We start from the raw sequence: 20,734 nt of genomic DNA on the forward strand, positions 1-20,734 counted from the left end.
GCGAGAGAGAGAGAGAGACCATTCCATTGCCATGACCAAGCCACATTTTGGGTTAACGTTGAAGCAAAAGCTCGTTGTGTGCGACACTCTCTGCAGGCCGGGACTAGTGCAATTTGTATTTTCAAACAACGACAAATAAGCACTGGGCACGGCCTACATCAGGTGACGTTTTAATGCTCCAACTGTACTGCACTCCACTCCACTCCACTCCACTCCTTTCTCTCTCTGTCTTTCTCCGCATTTGTGGCACTTTCAGTGGGCAATATCAATAAGAGGCACCGGCAGCAGCAGCACCAACAGCAGGGGTCCAAGAAGAATGTCCAAATGCCATATAAACACTGTAATTATAACCGCATAGCACCTATGGGAGAGGCTGTAATTTAATTAAGAAATATAGACACATTAATAAAAAGACGTGGAAAACTAGACGAGTAGCTGGAGGCGATGGCAGAAGGAGCGGCAGAGGCGAGGAGATAGCACCTTGGGGCCACCACCCAGCGTGTCCAAATAGAGGAGTGTCGTCCACCGGACTGCACTGCTCATACTTCAATCGGGTATAGCTCTGATCGCGCCGTTCTTCCCATGGCATTCCCATGACCAATGCCATCTTCTAGTTTGCATCTCGCATGTCTGTACATTCCTTTAATAACAAGTCCGCTGATAATAACAGCGTTGATGAGGCGTTGCACCGCGCATTACATCAATCACACATCCTACATTTATGCCTGGCCATGCAACTTTACCATAGGTGCATTAGGTGGGCAGCAGCTTGCTCAGGTTCGTATCAGTCGAGTACTAGAGTCAATTTCTTACCCAAAATTTTGTCTCCTCTAGGTTGAAAACAGAGTAGAACTGGCCAACATCTTTCTTTAGAAAAGCCTACAAGTGGAAGAGTTTATACAACATAAATTAAAGAATATATTTACAAGGAAATAATATAAAAATTTCGGTTCACAATGTGCGTTTCAGGACTTTGCCTGAAATATTTTTCTAAATTTTATGATGATTCATTTTTGGGAACATTAACTGTCTTCCCGTCAGCTGCGGGAGTCCTGAGTCCAAACACTTTTTTGAAATAACTGTAGATTGGCGCGGGGTCACAGTGCTGGACAATGTGGTATCGATGGTTCTATCGATAGTACGCGCATTTTTTCAAACCGTTGTCAAGCGCTCTTTTGCCTCTCTTGAATGAAGTCTTTATCTTTAGATAATAAGGTTAGTATCCAGGCGAATTTGTTTGTCGGAATATAAATTGTTCCATGTCATTGGATTCGAAGATCGAACAAACATCCAACATTATCCACAGTCGAATTCTCGTCGATCGAACAACCCACCTTTACCATCAGTGACAGAATTCTTGCTCCTGGGACCAACTGTCGTCGTTTATAAAAGTCTATATATTTTATATATATTTATCAATAGCGTAACATATTTGCACATTACAAGTATAGTTCGGCTCCACCAAGTGTGTGTCTTGGAAGTATTATGTTAAATAGGGCTTCGCTCTTGTAGTAACCCACTTGTGCACTTTTCTTCGAAGGGTATCTGATTAGCTACAGCCCGTATTTAAAAACAAAAGTAATACTAATTCTAGTCTTCGACTTCTGATTCACTGCAATGAACGGCCTCTTCCGTGGGAATCACCTTCTGACTACCGATCGTGCTTTGAACCAGCTCGCGGGTGAACTTCTGTACCAAAAGCAAGGCAGTAGGTAGCGGCAATTCGGAGAGGGAGTGGGCCATGAACTCGCCGAAGCCATGGAACTTCGCATACGCATTGGAAGTCGTGGATGCTGATAATTCAGGGGGTGTAGGCACTGTCGGGGGGTAGGTTCTCGACTCATCTGCTCTCCGCTTGGCTGTTGGCTCCTCCTCCACTTGCTCGACTTCCTTCTCTTCGGGAGCTTGACGCTTGGCGGCTGCGGTGACTTTACTGATGACAAGCTCCTGCTGGCGGCTCGGTAAGCTGTAGCTCCTGCCATTGGTGGCATTGTTGCCACTCATCAACTGCCGGTAGCTCTTTGTCGGATAGCTGCCATCATCCGATGAGGTGATCGGAATGCTAAAAGAAGGCAGACTGGGTGAGCACTGAGCTCTCGGGCTCGAATCGGATTTTGGCACTCACGTCAGCACTGTGGTCACTGGCATCGTTTGCTCGTGGTCAAACTCATCCTCATCCATCTCATCCTTGATGCTCATAACCTGCCCATTACTGTCGCTCATGCCCCCCTCCGCCTCGTAGGCCTCATCGCCTGCCTTGGACGTGTTCTTAAAGCTGCGTCGGCTACGGATGTGATTGGCCAGGAAGTGAAGGCTCTCGAACTGAGGCCATTGCGAGTACTGCGCGCTCAGGCCACCACTCTCGATGCGACGCTTCTCAATGTTGTAGCGGTTCCGCAAGTTCAGCATACGCTCCTTCAGAACGGAAACTAAGGGAATTACAAACCGATATTAGTCTTTGTTCGCAGCGATCACTGGAGTCCTCCTCCTCACCATCGTAGCCGAGCTTGTGCGAGATTTGCAGCCATTGTTGGGCCACGTACGGTTTGTCCTTGTAGCGTTTGGACGAGCGGTCGTACAGGACAGGCCGAGAGCGAAACTCACGGATTAGGCCAACATCGAATTCCCCCGTCTGGGCATACGAGGCGCGAGGCCGTCCACGACCCTTTGGCGCCAAAGCTGGAAGCTTCAAGACGTGATCCATTGGCACCTGCGAAAGTTCTTCCATTTTGATGTTCATTTGATCCATATACATGACAATGAGGGTTTAATTTTCTATAAATTATAATTTAATATTTTCAATTAATTCTTAATTTTTTTTTTGAATTTTAGAACTAAAAGTGCCCGCAGTACAATTAAAACTGGATCTGCTCCAACTACTTTATTAATGAAAAAAAAACAACAAATAGGAGAAGGAATAGGAATAAAGAAAGTACAAATTCCAAGAAGGGAAGATCAAGCTTTATCCCTATATTAAAAGTTAACTATAATTTCATTAGTTTTCCAAACTTTGGCTTTTTTTATAATGCAAACAGTAAAATAAAAAGAAAAAAGTAAAAACAAAGTTGTATGATAACGAAAACGGCAGCAGCGCAGTGGCAGTATAATAAACAGCGCAGTAGCAGCACTAGCAGCAGAGACCGCAGCCGCAGCAACAGCAATAAAAACACAGCCAGCGAATGAATACCGTAAAAAATATCAAACACAAAAAAAAAACAACAAGAAAAATTCAACGGAAATGCTGCTGGCGGAGACGGCGACTTTGCTTTGCAACTGCAAAGCCAGCCGCATTAAATGGAATTTTTTTTGTATAAAGAAGGCAAACTTTAAATCAACAAATTACGGAAAAATATAAAACACAAAGTAAAATAAACAAAAAAAAAAACTATAATTAAAATAAATACTTAATGAGCCACACATAATTTTCGGCCGAACATTCCTCGCACTGTTTACGTTTTAATTATATTTCTTCTTAATTTATTTTTATAGATTTGTACTCACCTCGAACCTCGAACGATTTTCCCATATATTTATTTTTATGTACGCTATGTGTGTGTGTGTGTAAGCGCGCGCTCTTTTCTCTCTCTATAATATATTCAAATTGTTGTTACTTTAAAAAATCAATACGAACGTAAATAAATTAATTAAGGAATGGCTGCGCAACCGTCGGCTGTGGCGGCGGTCAGAGGCGTGGAAGGAAGCAAACAAAATAAAAACCAACGCTCTGGTCCGGTCTCACGCTCTTGCTCTCTCCCTCTCTCTCTGCATCTGCCACTCTTTACGCTACCTTCCACTCACTCACACACAACCAGTCGCAGCGAGAATATTTTTTAAGTGAATTTGTTTTTATATTTTATGAATAACGAATGAAGAGGAGGTACAGCTGCAAACATCGATAGTACTATCGATAGCATCGTCACAGCTCGTTTCATGAAGAATATTTTGACATTCAAGTTTATTTTTATTTTTGTTTTTATTTTATGGAGAAAACGAACGGAGAGAGAGACAAGCCACACACACTCACAAATACACACACACACACAATCACCCAGCAGATAGGCATCTCTAGGCAGAGATGCCACCGTGTCTTGACTGGCTCGATCGTGATTGACAAAAACTGCCACGCTCAGAAATAATAGTTTTTACCATAGAGGTTTTTATTATTCGATTAGTTTAGTTTATTCGATATTATTCAAGGCTTTCGTTGATTTTAGCACTGGTTAACACATTAATCATTTATTTCATTGGTTTTATATCGACGATTATAAAATTATCGATATTGATTGTGTTATTGATTAAAAATTAATACAAACGATTTTATATCGACGATTATAAAATTATCGATATTGATTGTGTTATTGATTAAAAATTAATACCAACGATTTTATATCGACGATTATAAAATTATCGATATTGATTGTTTTATTGATTATTTTGTAATTTTTAAATATACCAAAAAATACCGAAAAATACTCGAAAAGATGTCAGTCATATTTTTACGATGTGGCAGCCTGGATTCAAGAGTGCCCGCGCATTTGAGAATTTTTAAATGTCAACGAAATGTATTTTCTACACTTAAATAACGTTAGCTCACCCAATTTTCACGCTTTCCTCGTTTGAATTTAGCATATGTGAAAGCTGCAATCAAAGAAAATTTTTGTTGAGTAAAAAGACAGTTTTTTCCATTTATTAATTTATATGAATAATTTTTGTTGCTAGTTGTACGATCGATGTGTATGACAAGCCGCCCATAGGCCGGGACAAGTGCAATGTTTGTTCAAAATGTAAAACGTTGACACCTTCCCGTCCTACGGGCAATCTCTATGGTATTCCGAGTAGTACTGTAGTCTTGTCCTACAGGATATGCATATAAAGAGCAGAGGAATATAAAGTTTCAGCAGTACATGAAAAATCTTTATTAAAATAAAATTCCCGCCAAAAAAAAAATCCAAAGCATTTCAACAGGTAGGTAAACGTAGACGACAAACAAAGCCGTCGTAAAGCCCTAAAAATCTCATATTTCAATAGCAGACAACAGCAACAACAAAAACTGCATTTCAGATTAAATTTCCGCCCCTACTTGAATGGATGGCTCTCACATGTCTCTGTGTCGTGTCCTTTGTGCGGGCGGAGACCAAAAGCAAAGCAACAAAAAAAAGAATGCCCAACAATAGTCGCAAAAAGGATCCTTCTGGACAGAAGTAGGACCAGGAGCAGCAGCGGCAGGAGTTGGAGGCGCTGTTCGGATCGGATCGGATGGGATCGTATAGGATCAGGCGGCCTAAGCAGGTAAAATTAAACTCTTGGCAAAATCAAGCGTTAAATGCCTTTTACTTACGCCTCAAATCATTTCAGAACAAGGGAAAGCACTACAATACATACAGATACATACATATGTACATATCTGGGGTATGTATGTATGCTGCTGGATCCATTAACACAGTTGGCCAACATCAACACAATCTGAAATCCAAAGCGTGACAAATTCGTAGAAACAAAACCCTGGCGGCACTGAGCTGATGATCCCCGAGCGGAAGAATTGCCATAGCAGCAGAAAAATCTCTCGCTGAATTACACTGAAATTCGTGAAAACCCCAGACCAGAGTTCCTTCCTCCTCTCGTGCCTTTTCTTGGCCCTCAATTTCTTCAAGTGTGGGGTCGGGCCTTATCTTACCCAAAGAAGCAGCGCAGAAAATAATCATAATATTGAAGGGGGAATCGTATTTGTTTATTTGATCGCTGCGGGGGCTACCACGGCATTAGAGGAGGTTTTAATGTTCTGTTCCCTATGACACACACACTGGGCACCGAAAAACGAACAAACTCTGCAATAAATTCATATTTATTATTTATTTTCGTTAGGCAAATACGCCCCCAACGACATGTAGAGAGGCTCCGTGGCTCCAAGACTTTTTGACGGGGCTTCTCATTGAGCAAATGAAAGGAATAAGCAGCCGTCGTCCCAAAGAACCCCAACACGAAACCCAAGCGAACGGAAAGCGGAAACGCAAATAGACGAGCGATAAAAAGAAAAGAACCATAAAGAGTGTAGAGAAAAAAAAGAAACAAGAACGGCACATAAATTTCAAATAACTAATAATTCATTGAAAAAGCTGCCCAGGAATGGAATGGAGACTTGAAAAAGGGGTGGAGCGGATCGGATCGCATCTAAAGTCTGAAGTGGAGCAGAGAGACCAGAGTGGTGCGCTCTGTGGCGCTGTGTAGTGTGGTGTGGTGCACAATATCATGTAATAATATTAGCTTAAGCCAACAGCTGACAAGGCAAGCCAGGCAGTAACACACTTCGATATCGCCTTCTCCAGATCCGACATAATAAACCCCAAAGGAATAAAGTCGTGGCAGAGTCTACGAAGTGATAGAGAGAGGGAGAGCTAGGGGTAGAGTGTATTCTGCAACTACTTTTTTGATAACCGATTCGAAATTATTCGTGCATTATATTTTTGAGAAATTGTTCCTTGAGTGTTCTACAGAATGGCATTGAAATTTCGGGTTCAAAGAACTTTAAAAAGTTGGAGTGGGAAAAATCAGATTTTGTGCGTTTTTCGAGACTTTGACTGAGTACACAATAAATGAATTTTATAAATACTGTTATTTCTTAGGCAGTGTATTCACAATAAATTAATTCTGTAAATACGGTTGTCTTCCAAGCAGTGCGTACACAAGTACAAATATCATGTGATACAAATGCTGGAAAGTCAGTGTTTGCACCTTTTCAAGCAAAAATCTTTTTAGACAGCCAATGCGGGGTTTTTTCAACCAGTGTTTACACATTTGATGGTATTAAAAAAAACGGCAGCTAACTCCGTAGATCATAGTATGATCATCTTTTTCCTTTGTGGATGGTAATAATCATTTTTTGTCTGTCTCTGCTTGATCTACGATCACCATCTCTCTCCCTCTCTCTGTGACTTTTCCATTAATCTTTCTGCCATTTTTCACCTTGCCATCAGGCCATAAAATATGTAATGTTCATTAAGGGCATTCACAGTGCGGTCTGTTGGCCTTTCTCCTGTAGCATTTATGATGGCCCGGGTCCACACTACACTCCTCCTCGCACGGCCTTTTCCTTTGCCTGCTGCTGGTCTGTTCTAGTTTGAGTAGAATCATTTTTAATGACTGCCAAGGCATAGGTAGAGCCAGAGCCAGGCCTTGCAGCATCGACAGAGAGAGAGAGAGAGAGAGCAGAACAGAGCTGAGAGCAGTGCCCACGACTATACTATGGATGGAGTGGAGGCCGAGGGATAAGTGAACGGGAATGGTCTCATGTCCATGACTTCCAGCCAAAAACAGTTTGCATTTCCTATTGTTGTATTGCCTGCCTGATGTACTTGTTGCCCTGTTTGCCCACAGATCGAGAGAATAGAGAACAGAGAATAACTGTATTAAATGGCCAGTGCCTAGGACCAGCAGACCATTTGGGGACCAGGCACCACAGCACCAGACTCTTGTAGAAAGGTCTCTGCTGCCTGCCTGAGAACCTCTCTCGCGTGGCTGTTACAATTTCTAGCCTCAGCCTCGGAGCCTTCCTTCGCCTTTGCCTTGGCGAAAAACCAGTTTCCTTTTGGCCAACCCATCATCCCGTACCATAGCACATAAAAGGCGTTCCACAGCTGAAGCTTGGGCCGTGCCTGGCTGTCTCATCTGTTGTCTATTTTCCAGCCTCCTCCCTGCAGTCGCCTTGTCTGCCAGACGACGCTGCCTGCTCCTCTTCTGCTGCTGCCTGCTGCTGCTGCCTGCTGCTGGGGGCCTGGTGGAGGCTCTAGCATGTTGCTGGCAACTTGTTGCTAACATACTGCCGCCTGAGCATTTTTGATTTGATTTGCTTTTATGCTTTTTGTGATTTCTATACCCTGTGCCAGAGGGTCCACCAATTGTCACTAGAACGGTGCGACACAGTAGATCTCAGAAGCGGGAAGATAAGGAGCCACTTTGTGGTGTTTCAAAATCAAGTATTCGGATATATTCCAGTACTTTGAAGCTGTTAAATATGCACATCTTTCTATCGAATCGATAAAAGTTCTACAACATAAATCGCAAATGCTATAGAAATTGGGCTAAAATATCCGTATATCGGTCGTTGTTTATGGATTTTTCTATATGAAAACATTATATACTTTTGAAGAAAATTCCATTGGAAGGGGTCTAAGCCTAACTTTATTCTGATTCTTCCATCGATTCCATCTCCATCTCCTCCATCGGGCATAAAGATATACCGGGCCATATATATTTCGCAAGGGTATTCCTGTTTCTACTTCCGAAGAGCACAGTTTTCTTTGTATTTTCTTTTTCTACGTTTTGGTGTTTGGTCCAATGCTAACGTAATCGAAATGCAATTAAGATGCAGAGCCAAAGCCGAGAGAGGCTGAGTGCTAAAGTTGCATTGCATTTGGATAGAATTTTTGACTTTTGTTTTTTGCCAAGAGACAGCCGCCACACACTTTGGGAGGGGACCGAGAACGAAACGTGGCTGCAATTTATATTCCTGGACAGTTTTTTAGAAAGTAGCATAGAGGAGTGGAGTGCAGCAGCAGGTCCCCACAGAGCCCCACAGAGCCCCACAGAAAAGAGTGCCATTCGAAAGGCGTTGACGTTGAGAGGAACGATCTCTCTCGCACTCTTTCTCTTCCTATTGTATGAGTGGCATAATTAAAGGGTTACGCCATGGCCACACCAATCTCAATCTCAATCTCCATTCGATATGTGGGGATCGGGATCTCTTATCCCCGCTCCCCTTCCACCTCTCCTTTCCCCTGTGATATGCATAACGGTGTTTTAATATGAGTTGGTGGCGCACAAAAGAGAGAACCCCACACAAGTTATGTTGTGCCTTGGACTACCGTCTCCATCCGTCTCCTGCAATGCCCAGAAAACCATTCTGGCCGACAACCCCCATATAGTCTTGTACTGCCTTGTGTACCTGTCTGACGACCACTCATTTGGCTTTGATATTGTTATGGCATAATATGGGCCGTGGCTGCAATCATCAAACCAAATGGTCGTCCATCAGCGCATCGTTTATTGTGGTTTCAGTTCGTACTTCGAGTACTCCAATTGATTGCCCCTCCGTACTCCTCCATACCCAACAATGTACTCCTCCTCTGTCAGTCCCCAGTCTGCAGGTGTAGATGGCCAGAAATTACACAAATTTATTTCGAACGGTCTCTGTGGAAGTGTGCTTAAGTGGAGCATCATATAGGAGAGTATGCACAATGGGAAAACATTTTTGATTGGGGAGTACTCGTACAGGTCCCTGGATAATTGTAGTTTGCAGCAACACAATTTAATTTAGTTTTTTTAGAAGATCATTTCCAAACCGATCCGTTAAGTGATTCGATTTCTGTACATCACTGTCGTAAAACCATAGGAATGATTTATTCCCACTATAGTCGAATTATAGTCGAAATTTATAGGGATATATTATTTGGTTTGAAAAGATACTTTAAAGCTTCCTACTAAAAAACTTAACCTAGAAGCCTAATGTTTTTTCTATTTGCATAGTTAAATTCTACATAGGAAATGCATCTTTTATTATGCTTTCTACAAAGTGTTCTCGCAAGTATTCCGCTAACTACATTATGCCATTACGCTGCCTCTTTTAATTGCCCAAATAGTTTGAAAACGTGCTGTAATCTCGTTAGTGGCCAAGAAGTCAGGCAGGAAGGCAGACAGACAGACAGACAGACAGACAGACCAGGCCAGGCCAGCCAACAGCTCAATTACTTCATTGGCACACAATCTGGGGGAACAGAACCGAGCAGAGCCGTGCCCCGCTCGAATTTGTTGCCAAGGAGCCACTGAGGAAGGCTAATGATTATCGTTAAATATGCGCCATCTTAAGAACCCCTAACCCACCAATACCATGCTCAAAAACCAACGGAGCAGAGTTCTCACACAAATTAAAATAGTTTTTTCTACGCAAATGTGTACCCAAATGTTTGGGGGGGGGGGGGGGGGTGCTATGCTCCAAATGTGGAACCTGGAATCTTGTTGAAGAATTTAAGCCTCAAATTTCGCAGCAAATAAAAAATGTACAGAGCTAAGCAGATTTTAAGCTGATTCTTTTGCTTCTGCTTCATAGTTTTATATGGGGCATTCATTGTCCACACCTACATATGTATATATGTACCTACCATATTCTCATATATAGAGACAGAAAGCATAGCATGTATTTACGTTAGGTATTCTGCCGTGTTAGGTATTCGATAGCGCCAATTTGATATGGCGGCAAGGAGCATCCACACAAATTAAGTTTCCCAGAAGCGGGAAACGAAATTAAGAAAGAAAAAAAAAACAGCAAAGAATATACTACCTGAACGAAGAACCGAGAGATGCTGTCTGTCCAGAGCGGTATCTTCCATGCTTTTTGGACTTTTATGTCCGTTCAGATCGTAAAGCAGTTAGCAACGCTATAAGGAAGAGAATCTCTCAACACTCAAAAAGAAAGCTGGCAGCGCAACTAAGACAAGCATCAACGCGAAAACTAAAACTATGTAAAAATGCCTGAACGGAGAAAGATGTGCCACAAACCAAAAGGAAGATGTTGCGCCAGCAGGAACTTCATTTGCGCTTCTTCCAGCCTTACTTTTTTTTTAATGTCTCTGGATAGTTAAATGAAATTAATGAGTAGTAAAAGCGAAGCGCGATATGCGAAGAGAGCGAATATACCAGTGAGGAAGATATTTCAAAGCAATCTTCAACGTCAGAGAGAGAGATAGAGAGCCACAAACCGAAATCAATATCCAATCATTAATCGTTAACTAATTCCATGAATTCTGGCCCAGACTCCCGACTCCCGACTCCCAACTCCGAACCACTCCACCAAAAGATATTCGTCTGCCGCCTGCCTTTTGCCCCATTTACCAAGTTCCGAAAACGCAACCAGACATGCCACACCGCCACTAAAGACATATATTTATGCCCCAAAAGCAACTTTTGGCGTATTTAGAACAGGAGAAACAACAAATATGCAGTCGAAACGAAACGAAACACCGAATTTCACATGCCCTTTCAGCTAATTTAGTAGTATTGGGTCTTTAATTTTAATAAAACTGAAGTTAAATAAATATTTGTCTAAAATCTTCTCCTTAGAACCTAACTTTGATCAAGGATCGGCCTGATTTATAATTTTCGTTGCGTATATGTATATATCCCACATTTCAATACCCCACCGAAATGGAAAGGGTATTTATATCAAGATAAAAATATTTTTCGGGCTGCCCTTTGGGACCCATGGACAGTGGCTATTTCGGGGCCTCTGCCTAAACCAAGTATTTACTGTTGTTGTTGTTGTTATCGTCTGGAGTCTTGGCGTCCCTCTTCAGGGATCTTCTGGCTGGGATCTCCTCCAACTCCAAGCTACAGCTCCACTTCACACACATACACGCACGAGTTTCGAATTCGATTTCGTCGACAGCTGCAGAAACCGAAAGAGCAACAGCAACAGCAACAACAATCGACCATGAAACAATTTTATATTTCTGTGCAGAAAAAAGATCAATAAAATTGTACCGACAACTGTATTTGGTTCAGGCCGAAAGATCCACAGAGATCCAGAGATTCAGAGCAGAGTGCCCCTAAAATTAGTGACCAAATTGTCATAAGAGGACTGAGAGGGTGAAGGGGGAAGGGGCGGATATTGGATGGAGTATCAGGTCACATTTTTGGTTACAGTAATCATTCCAAAAACAACAACCGAAAAAGATGAGGAGCAGAAAAAGAAACAATTTGAAGCTCGTTTTGTGCGTGTGTGTGTGTGTGTGTTTCTTTTTTCGTAGAAGTCGAAAGTGGTACAAAAAGTTGCGTTTCGTTTCGGTTTCGAGATTTATGTGGGAGAAGTACGTGTTGCTAAGGGCGGGGAGGTATAGAGGTTATGGAGGAATCTATGGGAAATGAGTGTTGTAATAAATCAAAGATGGAGACAGTTTTGATATGGATATGAGATAATTGAATTAAAAGCTTTATCGGCCACAAAAGTATCGCAGAACTACGGAAGGGGAGTGTTGTTCAAGATTGAATACAAATTTCAAAATGGCACTAAATACTAAATACCATTTGATATATTTCCAAAAATCCGTTTATTTCACTTTCACACACAGCTGCTGTGATATTCTCATTCCTCTTCGCCATCTTCCTCATCTTATAGTTTTATGAAGAGCTTTGCCAAATGTAGAACTCAACAGTTAGGTAGAGCTGTTATCTGTCATAAAAGTTGTCCACAATTGTAACAGTACCGTCCCGCTACCTACCTATGTACGATTATAGCAAATGCAACAAAAGGAAAGTCGCCAAAAGCTGGAGCATAATTCCAATGAAACAGTTGCATAGAGAGAGAGGGTCAGTCAGCGCCGTGTGAGTTCCTCTTCCTTGCAAAGCTTTCCAGCCCCCCCTCCCCTCCTGGAAAGGTGCAGTAAAATTCCCAGAAATTGCTGTGTGGGAGGCAACGCTGGAGACTGCAAGAGGATGGAGAGCGGGAGCGGGAATTGGCAGGCAGCCGTCACTAATGAATTTGTATGCAAACCGCAGACATGGCTGCGCTCTCCTCTCCCTCTCTCCCTCCCACACCCTCTCTTCGGCAAAAGCAACAGTAACGGAAATGCGAGAGAAAAAAAGAGCAGAAAGAAAAGAAGGATCAGAGAGCAACAACAGCATTATGCGAAATTAGTGCAGACATCCAAAAAGGTGCGTTTTGAGAACTTTTTTCTCATACTCTTTTTGGTTCTTCGTCTTTTAACGATTTCATTTTTTTTATGTTTAATGATTTTTGATTTATGCAAAAGCAATAAAAATTATTATAATGAAGGCGCTGACATGGCGGCATGGCAGCGAAAAATAAATGGAAAGAGAGCTGGGCAACACGTGATGATGGAGGTGGAGATGGAGGGGAAGGATGACGCTGCTTTTGCTGTTTTCCCGTTACTTCTTGAAGCTACCGTGCGAGAGAGAGAGGGGGAGACTTGGAGACCAAGCAGGAGCGGGAGAGCATGAGTCAGAGTGTTTGTTTGAGCGAGACAAAGAAATGTTTCTCTTTGTGCTCTCCTCCGAAAAGCACATGTAAATAAATCAAAGGCCGACAGCGGTCCCCCCTGCTTCGTTGGGGGACAGCACACAGAAATGTTTGCAGCAACAATGTCATCTTTTGCGTCGTAATGGTCTTTTACTGCAAATTGTCTGCAATATTGATTCATTACGTCACTTCCAACGAAGGTGGGAAATCGCCAAAAAGAGTGAGAGTGTTCCACTGCAAAACCTCATCCAAATACACCATTCTTCATTCCAATATAAATTCTCTCCAGATGCACTTTGGACATTAGCTGTAATTATTTTTGTGTATGTGTGTGTGTCTGTCTTTTGGAGACTTCTCATCGGAGAGAGGAGAATCTTCTCTTCATTAGGCTGCACCCAAAACGCCAAACGGTTAAACATAAAAAAGCTAACGGCACTTTTATAACTCAAGCATAGGATTACCTTTTGGGAGTGCACTCGGCAACAGCAAAGCGCATCAGCCATCAGCGCGCGATCTTCAGAGTTCCAGCGCCAAAAAATGAGCGAAAAGCCATTTCGGCGGCGACGAAAAACTTTTTTTGCGCCAAAGCGAAGGCGGTGGAGGCGGAGGCGGATGAGAGAGATCCCCAAAGATGATACACAAGCAATCAAAAGAAATGCAATGGCGCTGCCTTTGCCATTCTTCTCTCTCTCTCTCGTCCCCTCTCACTCTTTGCAAAAGCAACTGCACTTGCCGATGCACCGTTAGGCTGCCTGCGCCTGCGCACTGGGGAGTTGAGCCGAGTTCAAGATCATCACCGCCGCGCCGGCGCACCCAGAGCGCTAAGCACTCAAATTGTTGTTTTTGGCACATTCTTAGATCTATCTCTTTTGCTTTGCTCCTTTTACTTGTCTTGTCTCTTGGCACTTTTACACAGATTACAGATTTTTCCCTTTTTTGAAGGAGGGCGAAAGGGCACTTTGTTCTAACGGTTCTGTTCTACAGTTATCAAAATATAGAAAGACGCGGCACAAACACAACATTTAACAGTTTAACAGTGCCTTACCACACGAATCGCTTTGCTTTGGCTTAAACTTTTAAAACATTTGTACAAAAATTGAAAAACAACGATATTCGACTTGTGCCCAGAGAAGAGATCTCCTCCAGGAACACAGAAAGTAACAGAACTTCAGAGCTTGGTCACTACGGAACGACAAGAACCGTTGCCGTCGATGGTTTGCGCGCAATTGATTCGTCCGCGACGGCGACTTGGCTCGTAAGCCGCACAGCCACAAAACACACAAAAACAACTCCTGCCGAAAGCGACAGCGACACAGGCAAACACAAGCAGAGAACAGGCAGCGGCAGCGGCTGCAGCTACAACTACAGCTGCAAAGCGTCAAAGCGACAAAGAGCGACTCGATCTTTCGTTTTAGCTGCATATATAGGGGTTTCTTTTTTTGCTCCTCTCCGAATGCGCATGCGCCGAAGCGTATAATACCCTCTCAGGGCCGCACGTAGACCAATGGAAATGGGAAACATTCCAAGAGAAATGTTCTGGAATGGGAGGCTGTGGAAAAACAGGAGTTTCAGTTTTGTTAGGATGGAGATTTAGATAGGGATGGAGATATCACATTATATCATAGTATCGAAGCGTATACTACAAATTCCTCTTGGCATAAAAAGGATTTGAGTATTGGTAGTTATAAACGATTCTGGAATAACGTAGTGCGAGTCAATAAACATAAAGATATGGATATGGATATAGAAATTGGATTTAAGAGGGGGAGATAGTATCATCAAATCTAAACTTATACGCAAATCTATTAGCATAACGAGCGGGAACGTTGTGAGCCGCGGCAAGGGCCGCGTTTCTACATTTTTACTCAAACTCTGTCAATATGTTGATGAGAATGAGTAGGCTATGCTATGTTCCTTGTGGCTATAATAATGATCCGATCTGCTCCATCTTCGGTAATCTAGTAGCTATGGTAGTTTTCTGTGATTCTGCATTTTCGATTTTCCTGTATCTTCAAAATTGTGGATGCCATTCTCTCTTTTGTGAGGCCGGAAGGGGGCGAGGTAAACTTTTGAAATTTACTTTTAACAGTGTAGTATCACAGGAGTCAAGATACAAAATTTGGTTGCTCTAGCTCTTATAGCCGTGCCATGGACTATATTGACTGGGACAGGCTATTGATGCTGATAAGAATATACATATAAACTTAACTAGGTTCCATTAAAAAACTAATATACGTAATTATAAATAAGCGCCGGAATTGGTATCATACTCGTAGTCATTCCATGATGTACATATCTCCCGATTTTGTTCGCACTTGTCATGCAGATGGAAAAAACATAGAGAGAAAGAGAGAAACCTACTTACATATAATATATTTAAAAATATCAAAAAAGGAATCTCAGTATATTACTTATCTCAGCAAATACTATATATAGTATATAAAGAAAACAAAAACAGATTAAAATGAGATAATGATAAACAAAACTTTACAGACAAACTTATATTTGTAGCTGATCGTATGAAGAAATTTCCCTATGTTGTTTCGATTAAAGATCGTCTTTCAATTAAGTTCCAATTCCATTTAGAGTCTTTCCAAACGGATTATCCAACGACTTTATCTTTTGTATCCTTCTCAAATGACTAAAATATCCACAAAAGTGCCGAAAAAAGCCAGCCAAAAACTAAAATAAAATATTATGTTAAGTTCGAAAAAATGTTGTCCAGTAGGTTGAGTTCAGACTCAACTAATGATCGCCCAGAGCTTGCTGTGGCTGTGGTAAAAGTTGCGAACCTTGGGCCCGGGGACAACTCCATTAGGGCGGCCCACATTTTGTATCAGTCGACTGAGCAGGTGCGCAGGGCCCTGGATGGATCGTGGAGAGTCAGAAGGAAAGTTGGGGCGCGTGGCTAGAGAGATCAGATCGGAGGTGCAAGACGCGACCCGCATATCGCATCAGGACAATCGATGCAGCACGAGACATGTGTGCGGACAGACATCAAGACGGAATCGGAGTCGGGGGCCGGTCCTCAATTTAGCATAGCAGAGGCATCATTAAACACATTAAAAGACCTACAGACAGTTGGCGATGACGATGGCGATGGCAGGTGATGCCCAACAGAGACAGGTTGAGAGGACGACTGGCGTCCGACTGTGACTGTCTGTTCCTGAGGGCAACTGTACAAAACAGCAGGCCGAAGTTCGTGAAGACTTTTAATGGGTTTAGCCCGTGCCCGAGGCTCTTTCTCTCTCTGTCCTGTTCTCACTGTTTTGTTAATTACAAAGGATGCGCCGCAGGATAACAGCTGCCAATTGAATACTCCTTCTGGCAGCACACACCCCTGCCTGATCAAGCTTAAAGTTTAAGACGCAGCTGTACCTACTTAGAGATCTTTTGTGATCCTTGCGACGCCTTACGCATATTCTCATTCTCCGTCTGTGTTTCTCTCTGTATTTCTGTCTCTCTCTCTGTTTCTCTCCTTTCTAATGAATGTTATTGTCTGGTCTTTGAGCAGGGGCCTGAGGTAGTAGAGGCTGAGGCTTCGGCAGGCACCGAAGGTTAAGCATCCAGCGGCGAAACTAGTTTACCACCGTTCCGATCCGTCTTTGAGAACCGGTAACGGTACAAAGACTCTACTGCTTCTGTTGTTGCGCCTGGCCTCCCCTGCCCTATCCTACCCTCCTCCTTGGAAGCGTTGGAAATTATGTTTTGATTTTTTTCCCCGTTTTGGCCAGAGCCAAAGCCAAGCAAGCGCAAACCTCCTAACGAACCATACCAAATTGTCTAATCTCGCCGAATGTCTTCACACCCATATTCCTCCCGAAGCATGGACCCTGACGAGTGCCTGCCAAAAGGGAGAATATAGGAATTCGCCCGAAATTCGTTCGGGATGCCCTATTACATTATCGTTTACATGCCACCGTCCACCCAGCCATCCTTCCATCCCTCCCTTCCCTTGGTGTTGCCACTATATTTACCCTTCAGGGCCATTACGTAACCGTGGAACAGCTTTATTAATTTGTTGTAATTTGTTTATGTTTTCTAAGCAATTTATTTTCCATGCACCCTGAATGCACCATGACCAGGGGGGTTAAGGTTAAGTATGGGTCGCAAAAAAAAAGGAGGTATGATCTGAATCATCACTCAATATTTTTATATGGAGTGGGAAATTTTTTTAAAAGTGAAACTGAATTTAATGTTTAGGGTGTTGTTTTTTTATCGTTTAGCTTAAAGAACAAATATTTATCAAGTTAAGTAGAACTAATTTCTCTGGTAGATCTGGCAAGGTCTATCCAGATCTTACTTAATCCCTATCTAATCCCCCACCTAAATATAGATTTCGTTCCTTTGCTGTTCGTAATAGGAATGGATCATGGCTTTAGTCGCTTCTTATGGATCAACTTAGCTACATAAATCAAACGTTTTGGACCAAAATCGGAACACCATTTTATTATATATCGATATGCAGTTATCTATGTATCTACTAGCTACCACTCTATCTTATCCGTTCTGAAATGGAATCTTAAATCCAAAAGGTCATTGGGCTGGCTTAAAGGTTTTTTTCTTCAGCTGCAATCTATACCCTTTTATTTCCGTTGTAATATCCCTTTCCATTATAAGCAGCATCCCCTCGTTAGCTGTAACTCAAATGTGTCAATAGCATGGTTATACTCGTACGTATTGTTGCATGAATTGCATTCATATGAATATTTTTAATAAAGTTATAAATCTGAAATCAAAACATAAATGTGACATTGATCTACAACCCAAGATATCCCCGAGACGCGCCTGTGAACCTTTTGTTTCTCATCAAAGAGGAGGACATTTTTGCTGTGCATTTTTTGGGCAATTTCTGTTCCCTTCCCCCTTTCCCTCTTTGGCCATTCAAAGCCTGAGCGGGGGCAGCGAGGCTGGAGCAGATAAACTTTATGACCGCAAGAGAGCGCGACTCGCGTATCAGAGCAAATAAAATCAGACAAGAACAGCATGTGAACGATTGCAAATTACAAGCAGTGAAAGACAGAGAGGAGAGGCGCTGCTGGAAAAGAGATAAACTTTTGCTGGGAAGAAAGAAGAGCATCGGCTGCTGCAGAATCTGCTGTACGTTAAAATATCTTGATGTTTTCGAATGGCAGCTGCTTCTTTTTTATACGAAAAGGAAGCTAAAGACAAACGGATATGCGTTGCACAACTGTTTTTTTTTATTTTGTAGCTTTTCTTGTATTTTTTTGGTGGTTTTTGCTTTGCTTTTTTGGGCTTTTTACTTCTTGGGCGCAAAATAAATTGTGCGACAGGTGCGACAACGACAGCAGCCGAAACGAGAAGAAGAAGCAGAAGAAGAAGGAGTTGGAGCAGCGCAGAGATGCATTGCATCTGGAAAGAGAAGAGCGTACACTCAGAGAAAAGAATGTAGGCCACGAGTATTTTCAATAAAATAGTAGTTAGATTGACTATCTAAATGGAGATGGAAACTCAGATACTGTCGGCTTATAATTCATTCTTTTTAGAGTCATTCATTCTTGATTTTCTTGGTTCTGACTTCTTTGAGTGCACAAAATCAGAGCAGAGACGAGGCTTGGGCGCAGAGCTGCGCTGCAGAGATGAAGCTTGGACGCAGAGCTGCTCTGCATTGTATGGCCGAAGAGAGGACGGTAGAGTGAAGCGCAGAGCTTTTTGTGTGGGAGCGAAGCTTTCGATGGGATATTTTGTTTATTTTTTTTGTTTTTTGATACGGCTTTTGGGGACTTTTACAGCTGCGCTGCGTCTCAATAATTGCCAAGTATTCTCCTTACATGGATTGGATCCAAGACGCAGCTGTTACTTCCGCTTGAATGAATGTAACGTAAGGGGTTTCCAAAGAGATGGCGAGACAGAGAGCGAGACATCCTTGTTGTAGCTGTTGTTGAGATCGATCCTTTTTCTAACTCTAATCCGGCAGACAAGCAACAGACACAAGGACTTCTACCTGTTCGAGAGGATGAGTTTGGGTCTGCGAGTCTCTCAGACTGAACGTTTTCATATTTATTTTGATCTGTTGCGGTGATCTACATGCATGAACGATCCCTCCCGAAACTCGAAATCCGTCTGGGCCCCGGGACTGTGGCCTATTGAATTAATGTGCCGCATTAGGCGGACCAGCAGGTTTCGCTGAAACCTTTTTTCCCATCAACAGAATCGAAACCCATCGCGGACGCACACACGTAGTGTCCTAAATAACAGGTGTGGAATGATTGGTTCCTCTCTATGATCCTGCGCGGCGATGGCTTACAGGGATTCCTGGTAGCTGGCCCTGGTCCTGGCCCTGACCGGGGCACGTAGCAAATCGATGAAGAATGAGCCTTAGCCGAGAGCTGGCTGTGGTCTGTTCGGGGGTACAGTTGTGCTACCTTTTTTTGGGATTGGTCAGAAACGAGTAAACCGGGCCAAGGCAGATGTTTGCATATCGCCAAACGATCGTATCGTACAGCATTTCTTCTTGCCGTCTGTTTTCGCCTTCGTCTTCATATTTTGCATTTCCATTTTGCATGCAAACATCCGAAAAATACAGAAAAACGAAAAACAAAAGCCGCTCTCAGTCAGCGAGGCAGACAAAAGGACACTGGTCCTGGACATCCTGCCAGGACTCAATCCTCGTGATTTATTATGAGTGCAATGGACCCAAGAATGATCGATCTCGAGCGGAAAACAAATTTGTTTGCGGCTCAGCACAAAAGACAAAAGGAGCAACCATAAGACGGACCCAGGAACAAACATCCTAGAGATTGCAAAATCTCTCTTTTACAATCTTCTTGCGCAAGAGTGAATTTCCGACCCGACAGGCCCATAAGCAGGGTGAAAGTATTTCTGATCGATCTGCTGCAATTTGCGATCTTGTTTGTTCCAGGCAGTGACGAGGCGGAGACGAGGCAGGCGGCCTCGGATGGAGTTGTTAGATCCCTCCTCGGGCTGCGATGGATGGTGTGCAAATTTGGCATGATCACTTATGCTCATGAGCAGATCGAAGCGCGAAATCTTACAGTAGTTCAGCAACGAAGCAACAAAGCAGCAAAGCATGATGGATTTGCATTGTAAGCAGATGGATAAGCCGACTAAATCAGCGGGAAAAGGAGACTTGAGCTTGAAAGGGGAGGACTACATACAACCTTGGCCGCGATCTCTGATTGTTTCTGGCTGAAAATGAGCAAGATCAGTTAGGGATTTCAACCATGATTAGTTTCTAACTAGAGACTGAAGCTTCAGGGAAGATCACCAAAAGGCTTGAGCGTACACTGGGAAAGATCAGTTAAGGATTTTGACAACATTTTGGCAAGATCAGTTAAGGATATTAACATGAATTTCATGATGTACCATTCCATTTGTTTTGTGTGTTGTTTAATTTGATCTAGATTAAGTATTATATTAGAATTAGAGAGATGTAACCACAGTTAGATTAGTGAAATTGTAGAGCTTATACTTTTTATTGTCTTTATCCCCATAGTCTAAATGTGTTTCCCATTCTTGTAACTTTCCATCATAGATCAATTCGATCAAGGATCATTCCTGATAAGTTTTCTCAATCAAGATAATATTTGAAGTTCAGTTACTAGGGGAGTAGGTCTTTCAAACGACAAATTCTTTGCAATTTCTTCAGTTTAGATATAAGAGTTATATAGGGTTTGTCTGAGAAAGGATTTAAATTGTTTTCTGTATAGTAAAGAGGACTCTTTAGCA

General features: G+C 42.6%; 1 protein-coding gene across 4 annotated transcripts; it reads right to left on the bottom strand.

The window, feature by feature from the left end:
* Nucleotides 1–1,379: 1,379 nt before the first annotated feature.
* Nucleotides 1,380–14,194, bottom strand: LOC6592054. 4 transcript variants are annotated; one of them, XM_026988710.1, is made up of 6 exons: nt 14,070–14,194; nt 4,595–4,638; nt 3,502–3,585; nt 2,494–2,775; nt 2,126–2,429; nt 1,380–2,062 (listed from the first exon to the last, which is right to left on the bottom strand). In XM_026988710.1, exons 4-6 carry the CDS (start codon nt 2,753–2,755, stop codon nt 1,591–1,593), a joined length of 1,038 nt encoding a protein of 345 aa, XP_026844511.1. In that variant the 5' UTR covers nt 2,756–2,775; nt 3,502–3,585; nt 4,595–4,638; nt 14,070–14,194; the 3' UTR covers nt 1,380–1,590. The 4 variants fall into 4 exon arrangements, with proteins under 4 accessions (XP_026844511.1, XP_026844515.1, XP_026844521.1 ...); XM_026988714.1 differs by lacking the exon at nt 14,070–14,194 and adding an exon at nt 13,486–14,043; XM_026988720.1 differs by lacking the exon at nt 3,502–3,585.
* Between the last annotated feature and the right edge of the window lie 6,540 nt (nt 14,195–20,734).

This window comes from Drosophila persimilis, unplaced genomic scaffold, assembly GCF_003286085.1.
Source record: "Drosophila persimilis strain 14011-0111.01,24,50 unplaced genomic scaffold, DperRS2 tig00000000-arrow-pilon, whole genome shotgun sequence".
In the NCBI taxonomy this organism is placed as follows: domain Eukaryota; kingdom Metazoa; phylum Arthropoda; class Insecta; order Diptera; family Drosophilidae; genus Drosophila; species Drosophila persimilis.